This window comes from Uloborus diversus, chromosome 8, assembly GCF_026930045.1.
Source record: "Uloborus diversus isolate 005 chromosome 8, Udiv.v.3.1, whole genome shotgun sequence".
Lineage (NCBI taxonomy): Eukaryota > Metazoa > Arthropoda > Arachnida > Araneae > Uloboridae > Uloborus > Uloborus diversus.
In genome coordinates, this window is record NC_072738.1 from 42637386 (window position 1) to 42649713 (window position 12328).

Sequence of the window (12328 nt, forward strand, 5' to 3'; positions counted from 1 at the left end):
TAAAGTTTCATCAAAATCCATTCAGTAGTTTTTGCGTGAAAGAGTAACAAACATCCATACATCCATACAGACAAACTTTCGCATATATAATAGTAGTAAGATAATCTTGATCAATGACTGGAAATTGAGTAAATGTTACCGCTACATCAATATATTTAAATAAATAAAACTGAAATTTTATACTAATAACAAAACAATAAAATATAATTTTAAAAGAAACTGCTTAAGGTTCTCATTGCTGTGACATCTGTCCCAGTAGATTTTAAAAACTGGTACGATTTTTTTTTTTTTTTTGAAGTTTCAAAGCAAGAAATGTTTCAAGAATGCAAAATTTTGACTGCTTCATTTTGAAGCAACTAAAGTTGTTCATATAATTATTAACTAAATATAATTGAATGTAACTTATTTATTTCTTGGGAACTTTCAAGTTAAATAGAATATATTATCAATTCTATTGCAGTTTCCGGTTCCAAGGGTTCAGCACGCAAACTTTTTAATTAAATATAATTTTCTACTAGATTTTGTTGTATGGTTTATTTCTGTATAACTGAAAGGACATTAATTTATAAAATTATAATTGTAAAAATGAATATTCTCAACATAAATTGTTATAGGCCGAAGCGGCCGAGTCACACCTCATGATTTAACCAGGCCGGATGCTTCATTCAATCCCTTCTTTGTAGTGCGGTTTTTACTAGAGAAAAAAAAACCCAGAAGATTTATGAACCATTTTAAATTTATCATGAATTAGGAATTCCAACCAAACTTCGAGTTTTCAGTATTTATGCCAGAAACGTCTCCCTTCAGTAATGTACGCATTCATTTAAATGCAAATTTTACTGATGTTTATAACAATAAAATTTTGAAAATTTTTGCTACAAGAAACAAGAAAAGTTTTGAATTTTAAGAACTTAAATTATTAATTTTTAGTGCAATTTTTATCACTATTCTTGCAAGCCAAAAGATAATCAAAGAACGAGATTAAGATACTTCTTCTATGGTGGAGAGGGATAGAGAATCCAGAATCCTCTCTCTTCAGTTGTCATATATCTTAGACGTAATGTAATGCATTAGAAAAATATGGATAAAATATTGTATGTTTTGAACTGTCAATAAATAGTAAAATACTTTTATTTTCATGTTGTAGTCGAAAATTTATACCATCAATATAGCGCACTATCATTATTTTCGTCTGAAATGTTCTTCTATTGATTTAGCTCGTAGAAAGTTGATGAAAACTATGAAAAATAAAAATGAAATACCGAAAACTTTCTTATAATATTCGCTTTTTCGACAAAGGCTTATGGTTCATGTTTAGGCTAAGAGAAAACATAAGAAAAAATATCCGATGCCAATTTGGACCCTAGTGGCAATGGCGCTAAAAGAATCGAGCCCCCCCCCCCCCTAAAGGCGAAAGAAATTTGAAAGGTATTTTTCTAATGAGGGTGTCTTCAAATATTTTTTGAGAGAACCTCCAATAGCTGTACATCGTTATATCTTTTTCAACGAAAGAAAGAGAACAGTAATTACCATAAAAGAATTAAAATGGGCATTGAAGTTTTGGAGAAGTTGAAAATGATGGTTATTTCGAATTACAGAATTTTTTAGTCTGAAGTTTGCTCTTTACACAGCTGCGTTTCGATAGAAAATAACATACACTTTTTGCAGGGGACACATTCGACCTTGATCTCAATTCTAAGAAAACATTTTCTTCTAAGACCATGTGATCAAGGGAAGGAAACACGAAGCGAACCCCAACAAAGATTTATCACCCCCGTCTGAGTGGTCAGAAAGATGGTGGGGGATTCGATTGTTGGATATCTTCATTTTAATGAGTTTCGTTAGTAGGAGGTGGAGAGTAATAAGATACAGGAAATAAGAAAAAGAAGTAGAGGACAAAAAAGGCAAGTAAGCGGACAGCGAACAGTGTGGGAATCAACTGACTTTCAGATGGTTCCTCAAATGTTCTAGACAAGGCAGTTTTTGCTGGACAAGGGGTGTCATCTTCTGTTCGTTTTCGTGGTAGATCAGCAGCTCTATTTTGGTCCCAAATCTTTTCTTCTTTTTTTTGTCACAATTGAGTAAAACAGGAATTTTTTGTATGCACATTTATTATTCTCAAATATTGAGGGGGACTTTTGACGAGTTCAAAATATTGAGGGGGACGTGTCCCCCCTGTCCCCCGTACCAATGACGCCCGTGTTCCTGACACTGAACGCTGCAGTGGGTTGCATGGATTAGTTTTGTGGGCCGTATGTTGGGCACTACTTTTGTAGAGTATTAAAATTCCCCTATTTCTGTATTCTATCTCCCGACTAAAGATCTTTATTTTCTAAAACCTTCAACAAAATAAGATAAACTCTGATAAATTTAACAATAAAGTTTTTAGGAGTGTTGGAAACAAAGGCAGATGCAATTGAATTGCGTTTTTTGAGTGGGCATGGTAAAACCATGAACGTGCAAGTTTGCTACTACAGAATATAAAATGTAAGAAGAGTTGAAAATAATGGTAAATACAAAATGAGTGATGTCCACGCAGTAAACTCACATTGCAAAAAAGACAGGCAGCTGCGACAGAAGTGGATGCAATGAGATTTCAAAACTCAGATTTGTTATTGGGATCGTTCAATTTTCCAGTTTTATAGCTTTTATATGTGTAATACTGTTAAATCACTCTAGATTTCTAATGCTCTTTGCACTACTGTTACTTTCTCTTTGCTCAGAACATTTTCCCATGACTTTGAATGAAAATTTCAATTTTTCAATGACTTTTCCAGGTTTGAAATTTGATTATATTTTTTCCATGACTTCCCAGGATTTCCATGACCTGTACGAACCCTGCAAAGCAGAATATTTCGAAAAGGGCTATTGTACTGTTATGACACTGTATTAACTAGAATGTAACATTGAGAAGATATGGAATGGAGGGGGTGAAGACATTCATGAAACCCAGACCCCAAGTCACGTGATAGATTTTAAAGCAAAGCATTGGAAGAAATCAGGTTTCTTTCACCTGTTTCACATAAAGCGTGCCAACCATTCGTCGTCATTGAGTCATGTGACTTGGGGTCTTTGGGTCCGCTTTTGCTAAGGCAATGATTGGGTTTGCTCCCTCCATTTTAACTCCTGCTCTATGGAATGTAATATTTTTCAAACTGATTAATATGAAAAATGAAACTAATTAAAAACAAATGAATAAGAATAACTAGGTAACGCATCATTTACTTTCAAGTGCACATTAGAAATTCAATTCTATTTAAAATGCATAAAGAGTAGCATAGTTTCTTTTATTTAAATATCTTTATAGCAATTCGAATATTATACTACTCAGTGGCCCAACTAGATAGGATCCACAGGACCAGTGCCTTCCCTATCCAGAATGCTGAGTCAAGGGTTTTTCAAAAATAGTCTTTATTACTGAACAGAAGAAAGGAACACTTCTTGAGTAAATGAACTCATTTTAATAAAAATGGGAAAAAAATGTTAAGAGGAAAACTCTAACTAATTTCTTTTTTAAATTTCTTTTCTTAAACTCTTTTAATATACTATTCAAAAGTGAAATGCCAACACTAAGAAAAAATGTCTTTTGCGACATGAAAATTGCAGGAGCGATAGTGGTGGGATGGACAATTAAATCAAACGATTGAAAAACACAAAAATGATTAAAAATTAACCAATTTAATTAGTACCTAATGTGCCTGTGTCAGGAGCTATACATGCCTCAATCTGGAAAGGCATGTTATTAATATTCTTTGATGGTTTCTCGAGGTAACCTTAGCCAAGTCACATCCACTAATGGGCGCCGATGAACAATAAATAGTGCCAGTGGTCCTCCATTTATGTCACGTCCAATGAAATCTCACAGGTGCTGGATGGGATTTAGATCTGGAAAGGTCATGCTACCGGCCAGCGTAGGACATTCAACTTAGTTAGTCTTAGAAAATTTGCCCTGCAACATGCGGTCTGGCATTGTCTTGCTGTAATACCGTGTTGGGTGCTGCCTGAAAAAAAAGAACAGGCTCCACAAATTGTGTGAGTCACCTAGAGGTCCGCTGTCAAGCTCCCATCAATGTGGAGCAGGGAGTCCAGAGAACAAACATTCTAACAACATGCCACCGTAAACCATATAATACCCGGTGCAGTTATGAGCACAGGTACCAGCCACAGGGGTATTGTTGGCTGCTCATGGCTAAATACTTGGTATGGTGTTAGTGTCATCGTACCTGGACCATGAATTGGCATCAGGTATTGTTCACGGATTGTTCTCACTTCTATCTGTAGGGAAATGTCAGCTGTTGATGGTTATGCTGCGACCCAGATACGATTACACAGAACCAGCGATTTCGCCAAGCGAAATACTGGTCATGCACCAGATGTCATGGTTTGAAGTAGCAACATGTTTGATGACAGGACGCACAAGGTACACATTGACAGCAGTTTGACAGTGGACCGCTGTGTCACACAAGTTGTGGAGCATGTCGTTTTCTCTTGTTTCAGGGGTCCAGTACCACCGACCCTAGCCCTCTCGGTATCTCTCACTAATCTATGCAAATTACAAGGAAAGCAATTGGGTTCTCTCCATGATCTGAATTAGTGAGAATAAAACAATAATTGTCAAAGAATTGGCAGATATCAAAATTGAAAGTTTAAAAATATTCCCTGGAGTTGAATGTCTACTTAAACTTCAAATGATTTTTCTGAACAAATGAAAAAATAATATGATACTAAATTAAGATCCTAAATTCAGCATTTCCAAAATCCAGAACTGCGTTGGTCCAGTTGTTACCCAATTTTGGGCCATATCCTATACAGTATTTAGATTATGGAGCAAAAAATAAATAAATAACAATACTCTATTTTCTCTCTTTTTTTAAAAAAAAAAACAGTGGTGATACATTAGCTCTCAATGTTTCTCAAGACCGATTTTTTCTCCAAGTTAGCCTCAGCTGCCAATGCCATAATTTTTGAACCATCAGGGGTGAGCCATACGTAATAGGGGAACTGACGAAGAACGAAAATCCATAATCAACTGAGTTGAAGAATTCTAATTTGGCTGGGATCACTTCTCCCAACTACGCCATGTGCAGTTTGCGTACACTAACAAAAGTAGTGAAGTATGCTCCTTTAATACAAATATGTTGCATGCAAAATCTCTCAATAAAGTAAAAACTTATTATTTACACCTCTAAATCTAAATTATATGTTGCAATATGTGTTCTCAAATTCACAGTAAAAAATGAGGAAAAATGCAACTCAAATAAAAATGGTAAGAAAACAGTGCAGATAACAGTTTTTTTTTCCTAATAAAATATTTATTACACATCGTTTTATGTACAAAAATATTTCAGTCAAACTACTTTATGCAGTTGTCTATATTTGATTCTTCTTTAACCTAAAGAGATATCCAATGAATTTTTATAAAATATGAATAAATACTACACGATAACATAAATAAAAATGTACAATATAATGAAACAAGGTTCAATATTTGTATTTAATCCAATTAAAGGAACCTAGTATATATTGTAATATATCTCCCTACTGTATTCTACTATAAAAGGATCATTCAAATACGAATTACCACCACTTTTAAATAAGATGTCATTGCTTAAACTCAAAAGTGTTGATGCTTTGACAATGGGATTAACCATGGAACTTCCAGTCAGCAAGTATAAAAGGTCCCTCAAACTCAAGATCATAAAAATCTGATTAATCTAAAATTTAGTTTTTAAAAATAAATATAATTATTAAAAATAAATGCAACATCTATGTTTTTTTAAGGACAATTTAAAACCAATATTTTTATGCAGCAAACAGCCGATTCATGCTCTTGTACTATGAAAAACCAATAGCACACACCAACCACAAAATAAATTTCAATGAACATAAAATTTGTAATCTACAAGGTTATTCAAAAAGACGGACACACTTTTAAATTGCTATACTTCTTGCAGTATACGTTGTACTTGAATTCTGCCTGGCATCTACTGTTAGGTTGAATACTAACACTGAAGTGCTACAGAACCATACTGTCAGGAAGTGCGTCAGTTGTTTTACTAAGTTGTAAGCGATTCAGCACTTCAGTTCTGGCCCCCTAAACACACATCCTGCCATATTTTCTTGTAGAGGTTTATAAAAGATGCTGTTTACATACCACCTCTTTCCACAGATTTGAGGGACTTACTAAACCGTATCACAGTGGCGGCGAACTCAGTGACATGTAATTTACAGAATTCAAGTACAATGTATAGTGCAGGAAATATAGCAGCTGGGAGTTGCATTTATCTTTTTGCATCACTTTGCATAGTATGGTATAAAATTGAAGTGATTATAACTATTTTTTGCCAATCAGCAAGCACATTTATGAGACAGTCACACTTGCTATGTCTTCTAAGAAGAAAAAATTACGAGGAAGTTGTTTTGAAGAATGAACACTATATATTTTTCTTAAAAGCATTTTTTGATTAAAAAAATCACAAAAATAAATCAAGCGCAACATACGAACAGACATACAGACATACTGTTGATTTTGTTATTATTAAAGAGGAATTGGTAAGTAATTAGCAAAATTTTAGGAAGATGAAAATTTTAAAAGCTGTGAAAGCATAGGAAATACAAAAGAATAAGGAAAAAAAACATTGCCTCGTTCAGTTTAAAATTTGTTAGATTAATAATGACAAAGACAGAAATGGTGAAAAAAACAATTATTTCAGTGGAAAGATGAGTCAAAGTTTATTGAAAAAAGAAAGAAAACCCAGTGACTAATCAATCACCTTAATTTTTTTGCTTACAGCTTCATGATCCTCACTGTCTTTTTTCTGCCTCTTATTTTGATATCTTTTACGCTTTTCACCTTCTTTTCCTTCAAAAAGACTGAAAGAAAAAATTATTATTTTTCATTAAAAACCTCTTTTTAAAAATTACTTTCAATTTTAATTACACAGAAAGAAACATTTTTTTACTTTGTTAATGAGGATCAAGTATACAAAGTTATGAGTAAAACGACAACAACATGCAAAGTACAAATAAAGTTATAAAATAGAGTTAGAAACTCTATTGACTGCTTTTTTACAATTTACACAAAGTTATGTTAAAAGACAAACAAGATAAACATTTTGATCCTAGTACTAATAGCTGCAAGACATTAAAAATATATACTTTTTTCTTTTTTAAACATAAAATGAATTGTTTTTAAAATTAACAAATGCAGTACAATGAATCAACTACAGTAAACTCCCGATTACCTGTGGGATTAGGTGACACAAGTTCCGTTGATGACGAAAATTGCAGATAATCCTCAAAAAGACTAAAAATGAGGTGGAAATAAGGCAAAAGTTCTTCTTGTTCAACAACTTGACTGTACTGATTTGTAAAATTTTGTACAAACAGTAAAAATGCAAAACTTTGTACAAACAGTAACATTATGTAGAGCTGCATTTTATGGACAATAGAGCTTAACATCAATAAAAAAACGAGCTGATGTGTGCATCACATGACTTTTTTTTACTCCAATTTAATGTCATTTCTCCATTACTGGCAATTTTAATGTGATTCAATAGTTTACTCTCTAAATATCCCTAACAGTAGCCAAATTGAAATCAGATTTAAAAAAAAAAAATCGCCAAATTTGTCACCAAGTTGGCAACAAAACTTGATGACCAAAAAACTCGCAATATATCGCCAAGTGCCTGCCAAATTGTAACACCACTTGAGTTTACATCGAAATTAACAATGATTTCCCCCCAAAAAAAGGGCAAAAGACCCCTTTAGAAACACCCAAATGCAACCAAAAGGGGAGGTGCTCAACTAGACCCAACTAGGAGTCTAGGTACCAAATTTCAACTTTCTAGGACTTACCGTTCATGAGTTATGCGACATACATACGCACATAAATATGTACATACAGACGTTACAAGAAAACTCGTTGTAATTAACTCGGGAATCACCAAAATGGTTTTTTCGTGTGTCTATACGTTCTTATCTACTTATCCACGTGCAATCGAGTCGAAAAAAAACCTCATCATTCATTCGGGAGTGAGTAAAATGGAAATTAAGGTCGATTTTTGAGTGAAAATTTTTTCACGAATACAATACTTCCTTTTTTGGAAAAAGGAAGTAATAAATATAGGAGTGATAAAGAAAGCAACAAAAAATTAAATAAAACCAACTTACTTTCAAATTAAAATTTTTCAAACAAATCAGTCATAACTTTTTTCTTTGTCACAGCGAAAATACATTTTCTTAATTGACTCGCAAATTATCTGCTTGCGGATAATTGGGAGTTTACTGTACAATGAATCAACATAGAGACAATGAATCACATAGAAAATTATCACACTGTAAATTGAACTTCTCATTGTATTGGATCCCATATGTCATTGTTAAAACAAGGAACAATTACAGCCTTATACATTGGCGTACCCATGGGAGGGGCAAAGTGTTTAAGCCCCTCCCAGAAATGAGAAGAAATTCGGAAGATTAAAAAAAAAAAAAAAAAAAAAAAGAAATTACTTGTTCTTTAAACAAGATCCTTTACCAAAATACTTTGTTTGAAGCAAATCTGCCTTTAAGTTAGGAATCTATAATTGCCTTAAATTTCCTCATAGGCACTACTGTTAAGTTTTTTGAACTGCTCAAATTTGAATGAACTTTTTTTTCAATCAAAAATTGAAATATGGGATTGAGGAGGCCCTGCTAAGATTGCTTGACCATAAGAAGAGTTTTTAGCAGTAATTTACCGCCCTAAGCTGGAGGGCTAAAGCAGAACTACATGCAATATACCAGACAGCCCAGTTATCACGTCCAGAGACTGCAGCTTCGTTCTTGTCAGAACTCATTAGTCAGGATTATTGACTAACTTAGGGGTGGTAACTTACAGCTAAATACTCAAACTCTGCCTTCTCATGAGTCGAACCGCAACATGCTGGAGACACTCGCTAGTGAGATAATTTTATATTTTCTACTGGTTTGTTGGCACTCTCAGCTTTAATGAGATGACATCTGCCTCCAGCTCCGTTATTCACTAATCCTGACTGACGAGTTCTAATGAGAACGAAACGGTAGTCTCTGGATGTGACAAATGGACTGTGTGGTATATTGCATAAAAAGAGTTTGTTCAAACCAGACTATTCCCTCAAAAGGTATTGGGGGCAGGAGGCAGGCAGACCGACAGACACACATTTTCCTCATCTAAAATCCCTGCTTTCTAATTTTTACCGATATTTATTTTATCATTTAATTTATTTACCACACTTCTATTAGCAATATTTTTTAGATTCACAAAGCCTTATTTCATGCTATCTGCCTAAGAAATTAATGGGAAAGCGCACGTTTGTGGACATCAGCGCTGTGGTGCATACGTGAAAAAAACGAAAAACTGCCGATGTGGCGCTTAATGGGTGCTGCAGATACGATAGTCTTTGATTCATTTTTTTTACAAGTAAATAAAAAAACTTAAAAATTGTTTTCTAAAAAGTTAAAAATGTGACTAATAGATAGCATTACATTGCTTCTATTTACCCTACAAGATCCTTCTACCTTAGGCAACAAGTAAAACAGGAAGGGAGAAGGTGAGTCACCGAATGCATCTGTTTCACTGTGGAAGAGCAATCAAAAAACAAGTGTGGTGGCTGCAGTGGCCCACACAAGGGAGGATTCCAGGGCGTCTGGACCCCTCCCATAGCTCTTGCATTTTTTTTCTCTCGATTGATTATGATTCTATGCATTTTATACAAAATGTAAAATAATTCCAAACCAATATTCCATTTACAAATGTAATAATAATTTCAGTTCTAATAAGCGAAAAAAACAAAATCCTCTTGTTAAAAGATTTTTTAAATAATGGAACTTTACTGCTGAATTCTAGCAATGTCACCATCAAACACTGACGAAGAGGAAGTTATAAATAAAATCGAAAAAGAACTAGAAAACTAGATTTTATTCAACAATATTTTTTAATCCTATAGAGGCAGATACACTGTAATAATGGTGTTTTTAGTTTTGTAATTACAAATTAAAATGCTTTTCTTACTCTTCAGATTGGTGCTTCTTATTATCTGAATTTGCTTAGCTGTATTCATTTTTTGAATTATGAGAAAAGTAAATTCATAAATTCTTGTGCTTTCTGATAATTTAATTAAGTATCTGTTATAAATATTTTGTATTAATTAATGCTAATTATTCATTCAAAAATTTATATTTTACTGTTTGTGTTCTTGGGAACCAATAAAATCAAGTAAGTATGTTTGACCGCATATTGGGGTGTGACATGAAAATGAGACTTTTCTCTGGACCCTCCCCTTGCAAAATTCCTGTGTGCGCCACTAGGTGGCTGTTTTATGTGGGCGAGCCCACGGAAGCGAAGGAGAAACTGGGTAGGGAAGACAAAAGAAGTGGAGCATTATAAGCAAGAGTAGTAGTACAGTAAGCATAAGGGGAGGGACACCCACTTCTGTAAAGGGGCTTACCCCTCTCACAAAAATGGGATGTCAAGTGCCCTGATTGGAAATTTGCTTCTTTGTCTCATCCCCTAATAAACATCCATTGTCATAAAGTAAGAAATAACAACATCTGTAATTTGTGCATTTTCACGTTGTTATTTCTTACTTTACTATTCAGCACAAAGGTATTTATTTATCTTATACCAGGGTTCATACCCTTTAGGCAGAAAAAAATTCAAGCACTTTTCAAGTACTTTTCAAGGTAAAAAATTTTGTTTTCAAGGCAATATCATAAATTTGTACTAAAAATATTGTATGCAGATTTCATTTACTACAAACATAGAAATAAGGCAATAATACAAAAAAGTATAGGAAAACAAAATTGCTTTTTCTACAACGAGAGACACTTTGATGAAAGATCGATCTACTGCGTTGAAAGTTTTTCTGAAAATGTTTGAAAAGTTTGGTCATAAAGAGAAGCAGATACCAAGAGGTTTGATTTTGAGGTTTTTCAAAGGTTGCAGCAGTCAGAGGTTTGTATATTTTCTAGAATCAGCAAATTAATACTTAAAAAAAAAACCTTTCATAAGTGCTTTTAACTTTTATGGGAAGAAACTAAAATACCCATGTTCAATGGCATTGCCAGAGAGGAGTTTTTGAAGTCACTCCCCCCCCCCCCCCTGGTTTCAACATTTATTTCCAATATCTATACAGTGGTTTATTACAATATAAGGGCGGTTAGGACAAAAACACTACCCAGAAAGTTATTTCAGTTTGCACTATTAAGTTCTAAAATATTAGGTTTGCAAATCATTTATAAGTATGCAAATCAATTATTCGTATGTATTTATTAGCTGTTCAGCCAATAAGGCATTTCAACTGTCCTCGAGTAAATTTAAAAATTAGGAAGTAAGAAAAGTTTATGAAAGTCCACAGTCCAGTCTCTACACCTCAAAATATACAAAAGCAGCTTAAGCAGTGATAAATACTCTGAATGCAAACTTGAGCCTATTCGGCTTTCATTGATTAACTTGCAATAGACAATAAATGTGCAAGTTCAGATTTATAGAGCCATATTTCAAAATTGAAAAGGTTCACAATAAGTTGACATATATTATGACAAAAGTAGTTTTATTTTGGGAAAAAATGGGTTATTGTTGAAATTAGAATTTAAATTAGAAAGGCAATAATATTCAGGTGTAATTGTGATTTGTGAGTTCATAAAAAATTACCTGAAAGTTTCAAAGAGCAAAATGGGGCGAGGGGGGGGGGGGACTAATTTTTAAAACTAAGACCCCATTACTTGAATATACATATGTACAACAATAAATTTTGCTATGCATACAATTCATAAAATGGTTTATTAAGTCAAAATATTCTGCATTAAAATACAATGCCCAGTGCCTGTTGATAACCAGCAACAGGTACTGGGCCTAGCTAGGCTGGTACTGGTCAATTTATTAGATCCAAATGAAGATGAATGACCCTCCTTAAGCTATCTACCCCTTTGCTGATTAAAGCCTCTTTCAGTAAGCTCCAAGTACCCACAACCTTAATAAAGTAGTAATTTTGAACATTTGAGGAAAAGGGGGAAAATTGGAGATATAGGGAGGTAAAAGCATAAAAACGAACACTACTGGATTTCAAGTGAATAATCATAACACAACCACCCCTGTTATACACCTTATTTATTTTAGCAGACATAAAAAATGATGTACTTATAAATAAAATTGTATAAATCAACTTTATATTTAAAATACAAACTTTAAGTTAATTTGTTAGGTGCTCAACTGCTGAAATTTAAATTTTTTTAAAAAAAATCTGTTATGACCAAAAATTAGGTAAAGATAATCATTCAAAATTGCAAAAATAAATAAGCAAATAATTAA

The 12328-nt window shown here is 33.4% G+C and overlaps 1 protein-coding gene across 1 annotated transcript in view; it reads right to left on the minus strand.

Moving 5' to 3' along the window:
• Positions 1 to 5294: 5294 nt before the first annotated feature.
• The window catches only part of LOC129227572 (tRNA (guanine(26)-N(2))-dimethyltransferase-like), a 44761-nt gene continuing 37727 nt past the window's right edge, over positions 5295 to 12328 (minus strand). The window contains exons 14-15 of the mRNA XM_054862154.1: positions 6774 to 6873; positions 5295 to 5392 (exon numbers count right to left, since the gene is read on the minus strand). Of these exons, the coding sequence (XP_054718129.1) occupies positions 5354 to 5392; positions 6774 to 6873 (139 nt within the window). The 3' untranslated portion in view covers positions 5295 to 5353. The remainder of the gene's footprint in view (positions 5393 to 6773; positions 6874 to 12328) is intronic.